Raw genomic sequence first — 19,347 nt, 5'->3', positions numbered from 1 at the left:
AAAAAGATAAACACCAAAGAAACAAATAGCCCAATCAATAAATAAAGCAAGGAACTGAACTGAAAGGACACTTATCAGAAGGTGATATACAATCAATCAAATATAATATATTAAAAAGTGCCTAACATCTCTAGGAATTAGAGAAATGCAAATCAAAACTAAGATTTCATCTCACTCCAGTCCGAATGGCAGTTATTAAGAATACAAACAACAATAAGTGTTGGCGAGGATGTGGGGGGAAAGGCACACTCATACATTGCTGATGGGACTGCAAAATGGTGCAGCCAATATGGAAAGCAGTATGGAGATTCTTTGGAAAAATTGGAATGGAACCACCATTTGGCTCAGCTATCCCACTCCTTGGTCTATACCCAAAGGTCTTAATAACAGCATACTGTAGGGACATAGCCACATCAATGTTTATTGCAGCTCATTTTATAATAGCTAAACTGTGGAACCAACTTACATGCCCTTCAGTAGATGAATGGATAAAGAAAATATGGTATATATACACAGTGAAATATTACTCAGCAATAAAAGAGAATAAAATCATGGCATTTGCAGGTAAATGTGTGGAACTGGAGAATATAATGCTAAGTGAAGATAGTCAATCCCCCAAAACCAAAGGCCGGGTGTTTTCTCTGATATAAGAAGGCTGATTTATAATGGGGTTGGGAGGGAAAGCATGGTAAGATTAGATGAAATCTAGATAGGGCAAAAGGGAGGGAGGGGAAGGGAAGGGACAAGGGGATAAAAACGATGGTGGAATGAGATGTACTTCATGACCCTAAATACATATATGAAGACATGAATGGTGTGAATATACTTTGTATATGACCAGAGGTATGAAAATTGTGCTCTATATGTATAATATGAATTGTAATGCATTCTGCTGTCATATGTAACGAATTAGAATGAAAAATTTTTAAAAAGAATACAAATAACAATAAGTGTTGGTGAGGATGGGGGCGGGGAAGACACACTCATACATTGCTGGTGGGACGGCAAATGAATGCAGCCAATATGGAAAGCAGTATGGAGATTCCTTGGAAAACTGGGAATGGAACAACCATTTGATCCAGCTGTTCCACTCCTCCATCTATACCCAAAGGACTTAAAAACAGCATAATACAGGGACATAGCCACATCAATGTTTATAGCAGCACAATTTGCAATAGCTAAATTGTGGAATAAACTTAGATACCCTTCAGTAGATGAATGGATAAAGAAAATGTATATATACACAATGGAATATTACTCAGCATTAAAAGAGAATAAAATCCTAGTATTTGCAGGTAAATGGATGGAGTTGGAGAAGATAATGCTCAGTAAAGATAGCCAATCCCAAAAAACCAAATGCTGAATGTTTTCTCTGATACAAGGATGATAATTCATAATGGGGATGGGAGGGGCAGCATGGGAGGAATAGAGGAACTTTAGATAGGGCAAAGGAGAGGGAGGAAAGGGAAGGGTCATGGCGGTAGGAAAGACAGTGGAGTGAAACAGACAACACTACCCCAGGTACATGCATGAAAACATGAATAGTGTGACTACTTTGTGGACAACGAGAGAAATGAAAAATTGTGCTCTCTTTGTATAATATGAATTGAATTGCATTCTGCTGTCATATATAACAAATTAGAATAAATTTTTAAAAAAGAAAATCATGAAGTATCGCTGGTTCTCAGTTTTCTCATCTGTAAAACAGGGTTAAACACCACCTGTTTCATAAATCTCTTGTAAGAATTAGAGTAAATAAAGTACCTGAAAGAGTTTTGTAAACAGAGAGCTATACAAATGTAAAAGATTATTATTGCATATTAATGGAGAATATTAGAATTACCTGAACTTATTCCACTCTCTTTTGATTTCCTGCAGCTTCTCAGACTATTTCTCAATTTCCTTCAGAAATTACCTTTTAAATAAATGACAGTATTCCAGAGGGTTCTGTGAATGTTCTATAAATGACCACAGTCATTTACAAATAGAATGGCCTAAAACCCCACATTATCAATGTCACCCATTCCCCAAACTTCAACCACCACATGTAAGGTCATAAATTCCAAACCTAGTTCAAACTGCTTTCTAGGGCACTAGAACAGCAATTTAAAAAGTCCTTAACTAGACTCTCCACTTGGATTTCTATTACTTGAAATGGCATAACATGAATAATCAGCTAAATCACTAATTACCTGAAACCTTATTCTAGTATTTATTCCCTATATTATGGCTCACTGTCCAGTCAATTAATTAAAAAGTCTTTCCCTCAGTTCTTCTCTAGAATCTGACTGGTCACCACATCCCATTGACTTATAAGCATATTTCAAACCATTGCCATGAGTTGGCTTCCATGGAATTTGGAGAGCTTTTCTGGATGCTCTGCTTAAGCATCATGGCTTGGCATTATAGTTGCCCCTCCTTTATGCAATGCTACATCTCTCTAGGATGCACAGACACCAGAATAGCCTCTATCACCATTGCCTTAAAATGTTTCTCACCTGAACTCAACTGATATGTGTGAATCCATATAATTTTAGATTTCTTACGACGTGTGCTACTCAGAGGGCAAGATGTGGGTATCCTTTAGAACTTTATAGAGATGATGATGGTCCATAGGGAGAAGATGGGAAGGCATCTCCCAGGACTTTAAACCCCAATTCCTAACTATTTGGAGTTCCTTAACATGCTGTGCTGTTTTCACGCATCATTTGTCTACCTGGAACATCTCTTCTGCTCTGGCTACTTGGCAAACTAAAGCACATATTTCAAGATACTGTATAAATCTCTTATCCTCATCAAAAATTTTAGTAACCCTCCTACATAAAATTTGTAGCTCCTTCCCTGAGACCTTAGTGCTTTAAGCATTCACATGGTATTGTGGTTTAGATAGAGTTTTAATGTGTCCACAGAGGTTGATGTGTTGAAATTTAACCTCCATTGTGAGACATTAAGAAGCTGGAAACAATCCAACTATGATGTTCAGAGATGAGGTTTTTGGAAGTAATTAGGATTGGACAAGGTTATCAGGGTAGATCTCTCATGGTTGAATATGAAGAGGGAGGGCAACCTGAAAAGATACATACTTCCTTTCTTTCACCACCTGATGTCCTGGGCTGTCTCAGGACTTTGCTATGCTAGCCAGGCAATCACCAAATGTGGTCCCTTGCACCTCCAGGACTGTGAGATAAACCTGTTTTATTTATAAAGTTACCAGCTTCAAGATTTGTTATAGAAATGAAAAACAGAATAACATGTGAAAACTACTTAAACCATGTTGTCATCGTTTTTTTTTTTCTTTTTATACAAGTCTTTGCATCTTCTGGATATGAGCTCCTGGAGGGCAGAGACTATGCCTCACGCATCTCTGTGTGTCCTCTGTCTAACCCACACTGTCCCAGGTGGAGGATAAGTGTCTACTGATAACAGAAAGAAGGAAGATGTTCCTAAAGCAAAATCTGTTCAGTGGCAGGAGAGCTCCGCTTCAATAATGAGAAGTAATTGAGAAAGAATGGCTAAGGGCCAGGCACAATGTTTAAAAGTGTCTTGTGGGATTGCCTTTTAAACAAGAGGTGGAAAGTAAATATTTTGGTAGATTTATTCAGGTTGTCGAAAGACACTTAGAGAACTTGCGGGAAAACTGATAAGCCTCTGTAGTTTGTAAATCACTTCTGCATTACATGATTTTGCCAAAGCTATGAAAAATGCACTATTGCTTTTATGCTTTTAATCTTCCCAAATGTTCTTGCTTACCTGATGCTCCCTAGTTTTGCTCTAACCACCTGGAAGCTTTGCTTCAAGAAAGTGAACTCCACCTTTTCCTAATTATGGCAAACACCAAGACGTTCAAACGGTAAAGGTTTATAAATGAAAGTGCTGCTTTTCTAGTGGGGAGGGGAGCTTTCTCTCTCCAGTACCCAGGCAGGGCAGCTTTGTCCCTGGCTCTTTCATGACCCTGTGATTAGGCAAAGGAGAGTGTGGTTCTGAGCCAGGCAGAGGTGAATTGAAAATGGCATCAAAGACATTTCCTGAAGGGAGGCTGTGCGATAATGCTCCCAGGCTCCTCTCCTGAGGTAAGCAATGGAGGTAAAAAGGCAAAAAGATTCTGCAGCAGAATCCCCTTATCTGAAGGGACCATGTTCCAAGAACCCCAGTGGATACCTGGAGTAGTAGAGAGTACAAACCCCATATATACTATGTTTTTCCCCCAGTTTTTCCCATATATCCATACCTATAATAAAGTTGAATTTATATATTAGGCACAGTGAGTGATTGACAGCAATAAATAATAGTAAAATAAAATCATTGTAATAATATTCTGTAATAAAATTTATTTAAGACTTATGAATTGTTATTTCTGGAATTTTCCAGTTAGTATTTTTGGACATGAGTAACTGAAACAGCAGATACTAAACACTAAACAGTGGATAAAGTTTGGTGATCTGTATTTACTATTTGGAAAACTGTACAGGAGTCTGAGTAGGTACTGAAGTAGAGAAGAAATGGAAAAAGTAACTGAAAAGTATCATTATGAATATAAAGATAGCAAGTAAAAAAGATGTTGATTTGAGTTTTCTAGGCCATTGGGGAAATTTCTTTCAATTCTCATAAAGTTTTGTTAAAACAGAATTTCTATTTTCTTATGACTGAAACCAATAAGTCGGTACATTGCTGATAATATGTCATAAAAATAAATAAGCATATTGCCAAACATTCATTTATCTTTCAGATGTAAGAACTATTAAAATAAATAGCATTACTTCCTTGAACTGCTCACCTCAAATAAACCATAAAGAATGTTGAGTATACATTCTAATAAAATCTATGCATCTGACAAATAAAATGTTCAACTTTTTAATTAATTTATGGAATCCTTAGAGGGAAACAAAATAATTTAAAAAATCACAGCATCCAATTATGTAACTAAGAAACATTTGGACGTTATCTGTACTTACAGCTTTTAAATTTAACCCCGTGTCTGTATGAAAAGATGTTCAGAACAAACATCTACTCTCTTCATTTCTTCTCTCACCCTTCATCTGAGTAGATTTTATTTATGCACTAGACGACCTTTTTGGCCATTAGAACCATCTTGCTTCAGCAGTTAATTAACACAAGTACCATAATTTAATACAGTTAATGCTACTTGATGCCCTTTAATGTACCTTCCATTAGTGATATTATTGTAGTATTACCCTGTAAATTAAAATGAGATCAAGACTAAGAGAGCTGCTCTTTAATTAAGGTACTGGCACACTGCACTCTTCTATTATTCACTAGAGAAAATCACCCTGATTTACTGAAGCAGGACATCCATAAGTCAGAATTAGCCCATGAAGATTATTAGGTTTATTGAACAATGTAAGTACTACGGAGTCGCTGAGATTGCCAATAGCCATGTTTCCTCTTTCCCTCCATTATCTTAATAAATACACAATGAGAAGGAGTAAATGAAAGCAAAATAAGTATAGCAAAAGAGGAATAAATTACTTATGATGAGATGGTTTTTGTAACTAGTAAAATAGGTATCACATGTATTACATACTGAAAAGATCATAAATGTCACATTAGTCTAATGACAATCAAAACATAATTTTCACACCAAATGACACCAGGCAGTATAAAGTAAACGCATGCACAGAAAATGTAGAAAATTGGAATTCACAGCCACTTTAAACAAAGATATCTAATTATTTTTGTTTCATAGTTTAATATCTAATAGATATTAAATTATTAAAGATATCTAATTATTTTTGTTTCATTGTTTAATATTTCAAGATGAAACATTTTGTATTCTTTTATTCTATGAATGTTTCCATCTGGACTCCATTGCACTATTTAAAAACAACTCATATCAATTTCCACATTTTGGTTTTCAAAGTAACAAGTAGAAAAATATCATTATCGTTATCAGATACAGATGTGTAGGCAGAGGCATGTAAAATGTTGCCATAATTTCATGGGATGTTGGGGTGGGTAAATGAAACAAAGACCTCAGTTGTAATTTTGGAAATATATATGTATGATTGTTTTGGAAAATAATATTTAGAACTTTCTTTTCAAATCATCAATCAATATTCAAACCTCTATAGGAGATTTGTTATATAGGAGAAAGACCATCTAGGCCATTAATCCTACTGAAATTTTCAAAGGTAAAATAATTAGTGTCTCTGCTGAAAGGCCTATGAACCAGGCTATTACTCAGTATTTCCCCTCAGTGGCTCTATCATGAGCAGATCTTCCTTATATAACTTGAAAGCTGGAGACACGCCGGAGCCATCAGGCTTTGCTTCTTTGGTCCCTCCCCTAAGACTAAAAATACTCCAGCCATCTGGTGCCTAGTGCAGTACATGCCAGCATTGGTTCCGCCCTGAGGAATCTGGACAGAGTGTGCAGGTGAAAGAGTGGACCTCATGGAAGGGGCTCACCTCTACTGGACCTTTCTGTTTTGCCCAGCTGCTTCTCACTAGCTTACAGTTGACTGGTGAACAGGAAAAGACAGGGGAGGTGAGTCCCAGAGAAGGGAGGAGGGCTCCTGCAAATTCCCCAGAACCACAGAAATGCAGGTGAAAGGATGGTAGGAAGACAAAAGAAAATGATAAATTTGGAGGGATTCTGAAATTTCTAACATGCCACCTTCAGATGGCCTATCTGACCCCAGTGGAGAAGGCATAAAAATGTCTTTACTTTTAAAATGTATTTTATATTTTCCTTTGATCTGATTGTTTCTTCTAAACAATTGATTCTTTTAAACAATCAGATGAAAGATAAATGGATACCCAGTGTCAAAAATAAACTCCAACAATGGTGTTTCCCAGCCACAAGGTTTCTTAAGATTGCCTTCTTGACAAGTGGAAGGGCAAGTGATTGGAGGAGTTGGGTTATAGCAACTTGGACTCAGATTAAGGATTTCTCAAACTGTAAGGAAACTGACCTATATAAATATACCTAGCAATGTAGATCACGCTAGGATTCAAATCCAAATCTCAGTTTATTAATTTTGACCTTTAATCTTATAGATGAATCGAATACTTACTACTTGATTTAGATATATTATTGTTAATAATATCAACATCAATTATTTTCATATATGTCCTCCAGAATAAGATAATATAAATTAATATTTTTTTTGCTAAAATGTTCCTAAGCATAATAATGGCTGCATTTTATTATAAACAGCAAACTCATGTTCAAGGCAACATCTCCCTATCATACTGTCATGGTTCCCTGCTAATACATGAACTGCTCTCTATACCCTGGAACCTGCAAGCTTGAAATACAAATGTATCAGGGCATATATCTCTCAAAAATATTTGGCTTTAAAGATACTTTCATCATCCATCACCAAGACCTTAGTTAAAAGTTTAAAATAAGGTTCCATAGTTACAGTTTCTTTCTTCCTTGAGGAACAGAGTTCCTGCTACTTCTCCACAGCTAAGATCCTGATACCACTCTGAGAGGTTGTGCCCATCACTCTAGTCTGGGTACCCACTATGGCCCTTTCTTTAGCAGCAGAGACTTCTTCCTCATTCTAGCATTACACAAGGTAAGTCTCCGAAAGCCAGATCTCATCACTTGTCCAGTTTCCGAGGACTCGGCTGCCCTAAGGGATGCCGGGAACCAGTAAACTGAATGAATTCTGTCTAAATTTTATGATTATTTAATTAAACCAACATGACAGATGTACCGCTTATATTGTTATCCTCATATATTATAACTTCAAGCTCTCTTGGCATTTTCTGGAGTGATTATAGCTTTACTTGCCTTTCCTTTATTTCCATTTTTATGAATTATACTCTTACCTTCAGTTTTCCCTACTCACGAACCTAGGCTTCCACTTTCATTAGTTCGCTATTTTGATACTATGCCACACTTGCAAAGCTGGTTGGGAATATCTATGTTGGTAGTCCTGGTTCTCATTATTCAAATTTGTCATTGAAACAACTTCAAAATTCTTGGAAACTTCATTATGTTTCTAATATATTGTCAAAATCAAAGACAAGCATTTTTATTTGTTCTAAACAGTGACCATTAGTATTGCAACCCTGGTCCATCTGTGATTGATCTACCAAATGAAGGGCACCAATTCAAGTCCATATTTTAAATGTGGCACATCATTTCAATACAAAAGCACCCAAAAACCTAAGAAGTAGAACTTGTCCCTACTTAAACAGATGCTTTATTTCCTAATGCTTATGGTTCTGATTTAATAAATGCAAAGAAATATAGCTTTCATTTCCAGATTTTTTTGGTCCAATATAACAAATATGAACAGATTGATGTACTGTGTGTTATAATCTCCTTGCATGTAAATTTACAAGATCTATTTCTTGTTTTTCAGTCCCTTTTAGAACAATAGAATTTAATCCCTACGTTTTAATTGCCTTAATGACAAAAACTAAAAACCTCCTGACCAAGGGAGTTCCTTTGTCTTAAGTAAGATACCTCCTCTTTTTTTTTTTTTTGTTTTCATTTGAATTCTTAAGAATCCCACCAGGCCGGGCTGGGTCTGTAGCTCAGTGGCAGATCACTTGCCTAGCATGTGTAAGGCAATGGGTTGGATCCCTAGAACCATGTAAATATAAACAAACAAAATAATGCCATGTTGCTCATCTACAACTACAAAATAAATAAATAAATAATAATCCCACCAGGCCCACCAGGTTTCTCAGCATGTCTGAGATTACAAATTACTGCTGAGTCCAAAGGATCTCAAATACCTTCAGAATGTACCAGCACACTGGTATTCCTGAGAAAATGTTGCAGCAGAAATTGACAAATGCCATCTTAGGAACTGCAGCCTCAACACACTGGTGATTCCTTTGGACACACCCATTCCCAATTGAGGCAGACATTCTCTTACCTTCCTCGCACCTTTATGTCTGAGATGGCATAAAAGTAGCGTGCCAGGTGTAGCTCATCTACAAATATTTCCCCAACAGCTGGTCTCAGCAGCCTTATCCTCAGGTCTGTGACTGTGAAGAAATCTCTGAGTTTCTTGGTGGTATCCAGCTGTCCGTAGAGGGAAGCCATATTCCGTAGCCGAGGTCCAGCAAAAAATGCAAACCTGTCTTTGATTTCGAAGTGGATTATTTTGCTATTCGTTGTATACCCCGTGGAGTACTCTTCTGTGCAAATGATTTCCAAGACGGTGTGTTGTGATAAATCCTTCACAGATTTGGGGTCCATGTGAAAAGCATCCAAGCAGTCTGTGGCATAATACTGATAGGGTTGCCATGTTCGTCCATAGTCGAGAGATTTCTCCAGGATCATTTGATCTGGACGCCCCGATTCAAAGGTAATAACTATGTTGTCTGTGAGCTCAATGGTTTTACTCCAAGACAGAGTGATGTTAACTTGGAGAGGCTTGGGGTACTCTTTCCAAGTAGCAGACTGCCAAAATGTGGAGGGGTGTCTTCCTTCAAAGTCAAACATCAGCTCAGGAGGGTGTGCCAGCTCGGGGGTGCTTGCATCGCACTCATTATTGCACATGTAGGGATTGCCCTGTGGAGGAAGAACAAGAGGTGCCACATTAAAACACGGGGTCAACTCAGGTCTTGCCATGTTGCTGTTGCTAAGAGGCATGAAAAGAAAAAAGTTCTCAATAATCATTTTTATTTGTTTTAAACAGATTATCCTCTATAATAGTTTTTTTTAAAAAAACAAAACATAATAAATATGATAATTTTCTAGTCTTGTTTCCTTCTATGGACTTTTAACAGTTTTTTTTATCCCATATGTGTTAGATCACAGAAACACTAAGACACAGAGCAACCGTCTAACAGCTCAGTACCTCCGCTCCCTCTTAGAAAGATGTTATGGAAGAGCAAGGGAAATTCCCCCTGCCTCAAGGACATTGCTTAAGAGCATAGTTCCTTAAAAAGTCATTTTTCAAGCAAGATTTTAGAACTACCCATGAACCATAAACCCATGTCCTGCTTGAGAAGCAATGCCCCCATGCAATGTTCAGTTTCTCTCAGCTTTGCCTCCCATCCATCATACTTAACTGGGTCTCTGCTTCATAAAGTCTGGTTTTAAAACATTTACTTTATTCACCACAAATCATTAAAATGTGGTACACTGCAGGCTCTGGGGCTTGGTCCAAACATCTGCCATCCGATTAGCTAGAATAAGAGGATTGCTCAGGAAAGACTTGGGGTTTGGGGGGGTGTTCCAAGAAAACCTGCTATAATCATCCCTCAGTATTCATGAGGGACCAGTTCCAGAATCCTCATTGACACCAAAATCTGCAGATGCTCAAGTGCCTTGTATAAAATGCCAGAGTATTTTCATATAACCTACACGTATCCCCTCACATACTTTAAATCACCTCTAGATTACTTATAATACCTAGCATAATGCAAATGCTATGTAAATAGTTGTTGTTCTCATTGCTTAGGGAATATTGATGGGAAAAAAATCTGTACATGTTCAGTACAGAAACAGATATCAGAGGCCTAAGCACATAGTGCAGGAATGAGATGGGATGAACCATGCTCAAACAACGAGCCCTGGAGAGACTGAGGATCGGGGAAATGGTGAAGGCCACAGTAGCACGTACCCACATGTCACCTCCTTTGCCTGAATTCAACACAGTTATCAGCACACAGCAAATTTAGATTTGTTTGGGGACCTTTCTGAATTTTGTTTTTTCAATACTTCCAACCCATGGTTGGTTGAATCTGTGGAATGCAAAACCCTTGGTCATGGAGGGCCGACTGTATAATTAGGACGGTGTTGCAAACCAAACTCTGCGGCAGCCCATAGCAGCCCTCCATCGATGTTAATTACTATTATCATTATTCTCCTTCTGTCAAAGGCTACTTCCCTTCCAATCCAAACAAGTAACTGGAACTAAATCTTATTATATCAGTGTCTCAGCATTGTAATAACACTGCTTGTGCTACACTAAGTAGCTGCTTGTGGCTTTCATCAGGGGATCCTATGGAGAATGACTGGCTCCCCATTTTTATTTATGTTATTTTAGAAAATAACAAATAGAATTATTTGGAAGCCACTACTCAGGTCCAGTAGTCCCTCCTTATCCCCAGGGGATATTTTCCTAACCCCTCAGTGAAAGCTCGAAAACACAGATAGTACTGAATCCTCTAAGTATATCTTTTTCCTATACATACTTACCTATAATAAACAGTAATTTATAAATTAGACACAGTGAAAGAGTAACAACAGTAATTCATAATAAAATAGAACAATTATAACAATACAAGGTAACAAAGTTTATGTAAATGTGGTCTCTCTCAAAATGTTTTATTATACTCATCCTTTTTGTGATGATGTGAGATGACACAATGTGAGGAGAGGAAGTGTGTGAATGACATAGTCATTGTAACAAGGTGTGTGGTTACTATGCCCGGGCACCTGGACACAGCACTATAACATAAGGCAGTTGATCTGATAACTCAGACCTTGGCTAAATGACAAATGAGCATGTAGTGGAAATAACACGGGTTCTCTAGGCAAAGGGATGATTCATGGCCGGGTGGGATGGAGCAGGATGGCAAGAGATTTCATCACATGACTCTGAATAGTGCATAATTTAAGACTCATAAGTTATTTATTCCTGGAATTTCCCATTTAATATTTTTGGACCCTAGTTGACCACGGGTAAATGAAACCATGGAAAGAGGAAATATGGATAAGAAGGAACGACTGTCTCTTGCCCTGTACCAGGTGATCATGAGTATGGATGGGTAAAAGAATCTACCCTTTGACATTGTCCTTAGACTGTCTCTTACAATTACAATTGGATGTCCTTTTGTCTTCTTCAGGAACTTGGAACTTTTTTCATACCTGTTGGATGCGTGAGATGAGTCTCAAATAATGAATATACACTTTCGGTATCGATGCTCAGTTACCTGATGACTCCTATGAAATACAAGATGAACATTGGAGAATTGCTTTGGCCTCCCTAGAGGAAACTCTCTCCTACCTAGTCAGCTAATACTCTCAGTCTCTTTTTCCCATTAATGCAATTGGATCTTAAAGTTGGCAACAGGTCTGGGAGACTCAAGTATAATTGAGATGAGGCAGGAGAAAGGGGAGAAGGTACATTATTTGAAGAACAGAACTGTTTTAAAAATATACTCAAGAAATCAGTGATGATGAAAATGTTTCTGTACTTCTCTCTCAAATTTCAATTCCCTATTCCTGATCCCAGCGTCTGTGGCACTATTTATAGGTATCCCCTTCAAAATGAGCCAAGGGGGTGGGGATAAGTTTCTGTTCCAGGTGGAATAAATCACCAAATTTATTATTATTTAAGTTCTCTTAAGCATACCAGAGAGCCAAATGCAAAGCTCTGCAAACTGGCAAAGGCTTTTTATGGAGGGCTATAAATATTGTGGAATCTGTCAGGATTTATAAATTCTAAATATATGTAAATGCGCATTTTACTGGAAGGGGTCAGATTCACACAAATCTCACCTTCCTTTGAAATTTACCAAAAAAAAAATATGGTCACTTAAAAATCTGTCAGCATGCAGCCATCTGCACAATCACTGACTTGGACACTACCCCCCTTCCTCCTGAGGAATGTGTCTTCATCTGAGGTCAGGAGTGAGGGAACAAAGGGAACCAGCTCTGTAGGGTACACCAGAGGGAGCCAACAGACATTTGTATCAAGTCATGTTGAAATACAGCATTTGTTCACCTTCAGTCTAGGAGCATGGAGCATGAGGACAAGGTGCTGGGACCAGAGGACGAGGAGGCACAGCCAGCTCTTCTACGGGGAGTGGGGTGGGTACAAATCCTAACAAACGCGTCACAGAAATGCTTGAAGAAATCTATCTCAAATGCATTTATATATACATTCAGTATATGGCATTGACAATATCCACCATTTAGTCATCCCTGATGTGTTGGATAGTTTACTTGTCTTGGGAAAATCCCTTTCATCCCTACCTCACAGAACAGGAAATCAAGGCATAGAGAAGTGTTAAGGAACTTGCCCAAGATCACATAGCCAACCGTAAGAATCAGAGCCAGAACTTGTTCTCCTACCCCTGCCTGGTCTGCTCAATACCCAACTCAATGGAGTCCTCTGTGTTGTAACACTCTCTTAGAAACAGCATTGTCAGAAAGAAAATGGCTGGGATCAAATGTTTGAGAAAAAGTGTCTAAGAGCTTGTCTCAGCCCTGATGAGCATAATCATACATCTGGGATACCTTGAAATTAAGATCCTTGCTTAGCTGCACAAAATACACCTAGTTTCAAAAACTTATTTTGCCATGGAGTCCCTATTTAACTTAGTAACCCCTATTGATATGCCACAGAAGTAGTACCCTGCAGGGCATCCCCCTTTGAGATTCTCTATATTTTCTTATAAATTGTAAACACGTGGAGGTCAGACAGTACCTCACAACCCAGTATTAGTCCTTTAATGAAGACATGGCCACAGGAAGCTCTAGGTCTCTGCTTTTGTTCCACAGGGAGGGGCACCCTTCCCCTTGGGCTGAGCAGGACAGCCAGCTCTGGGTAAAGGTTGACAAGTCTTTATGGAAAGTCTCTCATGGCTTCACACAGATCTGGTGCTTTAGGCACCTGAGAGATGAGAGCAAAGTCTCATTCACTCAACAATTTTTTATTGATTGCCTATTTTTTTTTATTGTTGGTTGTTCAAAACATTACATAGTTCTTGATATATCATCTTTCACACTTTGCTTCAAGTGGGTTATGAACACAACAGTATTTAAGGAACTTGTCTTGGCACTTGATATAATAGTAAACAAATCCAAGTCCTTATTTTTGTGGTGTCTCCATCCTAGTTGGAGGAGATGCATTAAGCAAACAAACATATAATGCTTTATAATGGCCCATGGTGATAACTGCTATGGTGAAAAATAAATCCAATTAGAGGGATGAGTGTTAGTGGGAGGGGATGGTGATTGTAATTTTATATTAGGAGGTCAGAGAAGGTCTCTCTGATAACATGACATTTGAGCAGATTAAGAACAATTCCCAATTTACACTGGAGATAATCAGAGGAGGTTGGCCAGAATGACAGTTTCGTCCTTCATCTGACTCTACTCTTAGTGATATTTTCAGCAGCATAACAATTTATTGCAATCGATGGGTAAACAAATCATTTGAAATGAGAATCTGTACCAAATGACAAAAGATACCAAAAAAAAAAAAATCAATTGGACCAGTCTCCTCTTTTCAGAGCATTCCTACTCTTTGGGGAGATTAATGATTTGATTGCCATTAACATAAATTACCTAGAGACAATGGCATTGTGAGAAAATTAGCAGAGGATGCAAAGAGAAAAAAAAGTAAAAGGATTTCTTTTGGTCTTTACATTTTAGGTGGGGAGAGAAAAAGAAAAAGAAAGCTAAATCTTATTCCTGATATAGAAAGCTAGAGGAGAGATTATACACTAAAATATTGAGTGTAAATATTTCACATGGGTATGATCTGTAATGCTTGTTGTTATAGAGAATTATCAATATGAAAACAATTCTTGTTAAAGGGATTAGATTAATTACATTTTCAACTACTTCAACTCCACCCTAATCCTTTTTAATAACATCAACAATGGAATTTATATAAGAAAAAGCAACTTTCCCCTACTTATGAAAACAAAGAATACATCTTGCTGCTAAATCTAACAGATTCAGGCATCAGCAAGTGTAAAGTAATTATTTTGTGGCCAGCAGGCAGCCTTAAGTTGATCTTAATTTAAGTCTTATGAGCAACAGATCCTTAGCTGATTGTCTATGGACAAAACAGAAAATATTTATGATTATGCAGATAATATTTACACCACTAAGAGATGCCTAAATTATTAAACAGATTTTGCTGCTGAATTTTTTTTATAACAATTAGAAGATTGTGGTGTTTGATTTCATCTAAAAATGTTAATATTTTACCTCTTGGAGAATTAAAGTTACTTCTTAATTAGTAATTTGTAGCCAAAGTGAAATGTTGTTATGGTTTCTTAATGTGCTTTCAGAATTAAATGGATAAATAAAATTTGAGACATGTCTTCATTGTTTCTGTTGATGTCTTCCTTCTGGCAAGTGACACTTTTAAATAAAAGAACTTCTTTTAACCTAACATCTGGTAGTTTCTTCAGAGTTTAAAAAATCCCATATAATCAGTATTGATGTAAAATTTGAGGTTACTAGCATTTTGACCTTGCCCTTCCGTGCTTTATCTATTGGCAAACTATTGGGAATGACAGTTGGAAATGAAGGGAGTTCTCAGTGAGATTTGCTACTGAACTGTTAAGTTACATGCCAAGCAGGCATGTACTAACAAGTGATAGTGAGAAGCATTTGGGTTAACACTCAAACCGATCTGGAAAACATCGAGACAGAGCTGCCTCGCATTCATTTGTATCAGGCTGATCTTTACTTGTTTTATTGATAGGTGACAGTCACAAAAGACACAAAGGCAAAAGCAGCATTCTGGGTTAGTGTCCCAACCAGTTCCCACTGTGATTCAGAACTAGATACCATTAGGGCTTTGTCAGTGCAACTTTTTCTAAAAGGATGTGGAAATTGGTAGGAGACTGTAAAGCTTTTTTTCTCAAACAGAGGAACCATGAGCCCATGGCATACTTTAACTGCTAGGCTGGGACATCCTCTTGGACAAATGGCTGCTTTTCCTCTTTCACTCCACCTTCGAGAGAGACAACAAAACACAGCAGTTTCTAGAAGGCTAGTGAGTGACTCCTTTATATCAAAGGTATAATTTTGGTAGAGGAATTTCCATACCCAGGACCCTCTTGGTATTTTCTAGCCATTCTTCCTTGCCCTATGTCCTACTACTGCCAAATTCTTGTTTGACTATATAACGGGCAGTCCCCTCTTTTAGGGCTTTTCTGAAGATACGGAGCCTATTCTGAGTATGGGAGCTGATGTTCACAGGTTGCATAGCTGCCCCTCTTCAGGTCTTAACAGCTTTGCTACTGGCACTGGGAAGAGGCAGACAAAAGTGAGAACTAGAGAATGTAAGATCCAAGGTAGTGGGCATCTCTTCCAGAAACCTGAAAGATAAATAACAATAACACCAATACAGATGTACTGGCAAGCCCTGGTGAACCCAGTCCTAGACGTAGACTATATCTCCTCAGGCAACAAGTTTCCAGTTGCTCTATAGCCCTTAGTGCATAAAGAACAATGATCTCCACAAATAGCAGGATAATCTCAGTTTCTAACCTGCATTGTTAATTGGTACATTGGGTCCCAACCTGGAGTACACATATGGTGACAATATAGCCTGAATACTGTGGGAGTGTCCCAACATTAGATATCCTGATAACTGTTGTGACAAAAGTACCTCTGTATCTATCACAGCAAGAGTCTCAAATTTTAGTTTGGAAAACATGGCCACATTAAGAAGTGTAGAGGATACAGGATTCTGTTTTTATAACTTTGGAGTTAAAGTGACCATTGCATTTTTTAACAGTAACTTTTGCCCATTGCAAAGATTCCTCCCAGCACAGATGCAGGCTTAAGGCCTGATTGAAGTTATACCTTGTTTCAATCTGCTCCCTGACAATACTAACACCTTATGGACTTTTTTGCTCAAAAATAAAGATGGAGAAGCTTAACCTTTCTGCAATGAGAATACTGGAAGTCATATCACAGATTATGGGCCATAATAGACACCTGCGCAAATCCCCACAGAGGATTATGGTTAGGATTTTCAAAGGGCGAAGGCCACAGAGGTCAAGAGGACCACATTTCTCAGAAGGAGCCAAATGTATTCTCAAGCCACAAGCCATGCGAACAGATTCCTATATGTCAATCTAAATCATGACTATACATGTACTGGAGAAAAAATAAATGTTAACAGAAACAAGTGAAATTGAAAAAGAATGTCTACAGAAAAATATTGTGCTATGGTGACATTATTGAATGTGCTAGGGAAACGGATTTTTTAAAATATTATTTTCTTTAAAAAAATCACAAATGTTTGGCTTGGTATTTCACCTTGTAGATGGACTTGAAATAAACCAGGACACAGACAAGAAAATTCAGAATAACAGAAATTGTTATTGCTGAAGTAGACTGTCAGCATTCAAGTCATAGCAACGTGAGAGGAACAAGGGGGTAAAGCACCATGAAAGTGAAAATGTCCCGAGACTTGTAAACAGCATTACAAGAGGTAGTGTGAGCACATTAAATTGTGGGAGCTCTGACTTGATGCTCAAAAACTGGTTTCTTCTTCTCTCACATGAGAAAACAAGTCTAGGTGGGGTTTGAAGCCCATTTGCTGAAGGCCACCAGTTTTGAGAGAATACAGGAAGACCAAAAACATCTTCTGGCAGTGACCACTCCATCATGAGAGGTAAGACAAGAGAATTTCCTAAGGATGCATTTCCAAAAGTGATTGGTTTTCTGGCTTGTCCAGAAAACCAATATATTCATGTACTCCTTGTTTCTTTCAAACTCCTTTCTTCCATTGCATAAGTTACTTACTGGATACTAATAAAGCAACACTAAATGTTAAAAACATCATGAAGAATGGAAATAAGGAAGATAGCAAGATGTTTGCAATTCAGTCTGTAATTAAATTATACAGACAGCCATCATAGGTTACTAATGCTCCCAGAAAGAGTATTATATGTCCTCAAGGGTAAGTCGAGGTACCAACCACACAGTACAATTTCCAGGAATGTTCATTTCTTGTTACATAATTAAGTGTAACACTATGCTTTTAAATAAGGTACTTTACGGAGTAAAATGCAAGAAGAGTTTGCAAGCAGTTTTAGGAAGAAATGCAAAGACATTTCTTGCTTGGGGCAGATTTGGAAATGTCAAAACCCACTGACCAAGAGTCTGATGAAAGAGGAGTCTGTACATGACACTTAATCCAAACCACCCTGGAGTGGTTGCAGCAAAACTATTCTTATCAGAACTAGCACATGTTTACTGTCAGACTGCAATAGTGCAAGCTTCGCTATTGCAGTCCGGCAGTCTGGCAATCTGAGTAGTGTCTCCATACCTGTCCCTTCAGGGGGATGGCAGCTCCTGGAACATTAATTTTGGAAATCTGGTTTATCCCCATAAAAGCAGAATTTGTGTTCATTGGAGCTACTTAGGGCATAATTATATTGATTTCTAGGCCCCAGCCTCAGGAATTCTCATTTTCTGGCTCTGAGGATGGGCCCAGGAACTGGTAGTTTTATTTTTTATCTTTATTTGGTACTGGAGATTGAACTCAGGTGTGCTTTACCACTGACCTACATTGCCAGACTTTTTAATTTTTTCTTTTGAGACGGTTCTCACTAAGTTGCTTAGATCCTTGCTAAACTGCTGAGATTGGTCTCAACTGATCCTCCTGCCTCAGCCTCCTGAGTCCCTGGGATTATAGGTGTGCACCACTGTTCCTTGTTTAGGAACTGGTAATTTTAAGCCAGAACTCTCAACCTGGGCCTTCGTGAGCACCTATTTATTAATGTCTGTATTTATTTATATATTTTGGGGGGAACTGGAGATTGAACTCAGGGCACTCGACCACTGAGCCCCATCCCCAGCCCTATTTTGTATTTTATTTAGAGACAGGGTCTCACTGAGTTGCTTAGCACCTCACTTTTTTGCTGAGGCTGACTTTGAACTTGTGATCCTCCTGCCTTAGCCTCCCAAATTGCTGGGATTAAAGGCATGTGCCACCACACCCCACTTAACATCTTTATTTTTGTGGCTTTCCTGAAAAAGAAATATTCTTTTCTTGGATCTCCAGCTTCCAGAAGGGCTTTCTAGAACCCAAATGAGTACTTTTCATTTATACTGTTATATTTCACTCATTAATTCAATAAATAATTTTTGGATGTCTTTATGTCAGACACTATGGTGTATCCTGGGTATAGGGTGGTAAATAAATCACAATCCCTATCTAAATTAAGCTTGTCATTTAGTTGAAGAGGCAGCCCCTAGAAAAACAAATAATTATAAATGAAAATAAATTATTTTATTTTTTAAAAATGGAAAATAATAAAGTCTTATGAAAGAAAATTGTAGAGAGGATTCTGAAATCAGGTAAGAAAGGAAGAACAATTTTAAGAGGTAAAATTTAAATAGAGATCTGAGAAGCAAGAAAGAATGTATTTTAGGACTAAGAAATAGACCTAAGAAAGAATATGCCTTAGGACTAACAAATGCCAGGTCCTATGTTTTGGTCAAAGGTAGGGTTTTGTGGGAACTGACACAAAGTGATTTTTGTTGGCGTGTCCTAAGCTAAAGGAAGAGCAGATGGGATGAGGTTGGGGAAGGAGGCAGGGAGGAGATCATACATAAGCCTCAGGGTCAGGAGAAGAGCCTGGATCTTGCTCTAAGTGGAATGCAAACACCTGTTTTTTTTTTTTTTTTTTTTTTTTTACC

At 37.9% G+C, this 19,347-nt stretch overlaps 1 protein-coding gene across 5 annotated transcripts in view; it reads right to left on the bottom strand.

Annotated features, from left to right (window-relative positions):
* Ntng1 (netrin G1) overlaps nucleotides 1–19,347 on the bottom strand; it is a 332,898-nt gene that overhangs the window by 150,016 nt on the left and 163,535 nt on the right. For all 5 annotated transcript variants that reach the window (XM_048814630.1, XM_048814632.1, XM_048814628.1 and 2 more), the window contains exon 2: nucleotides 8,861–9,501. In XM_048814630.1, the coding sequence (XP_048670587.1) occupies nucleotides 8,861–9,501 (641 nt within the window). The remainder of the gene's footprint in view (nucleotides 1–8,860; nucleotides 9,502–19,347) is intronic.

This window comes from Marmota marmota, unplaced genomic scaffold (assembly GCF_001458135.2).
Source record: "Marmota marmota marmota unplaced genomic scaffold, marMar, whole genome shotgun sequence".
In the NCBI taxonomy this organism is placed as follows: domain Eukaryota; kingdom Metazoa; phylum Chordata; class Mammalia; order Rodentia; family Sciuridae; genus Marmota; species Marmota marmota.
The sequence above is the reverse complement of the archived record's forward strand: the minus strand, read 5'-3'. Positions and strand labels throughout refer to the sequence as shown.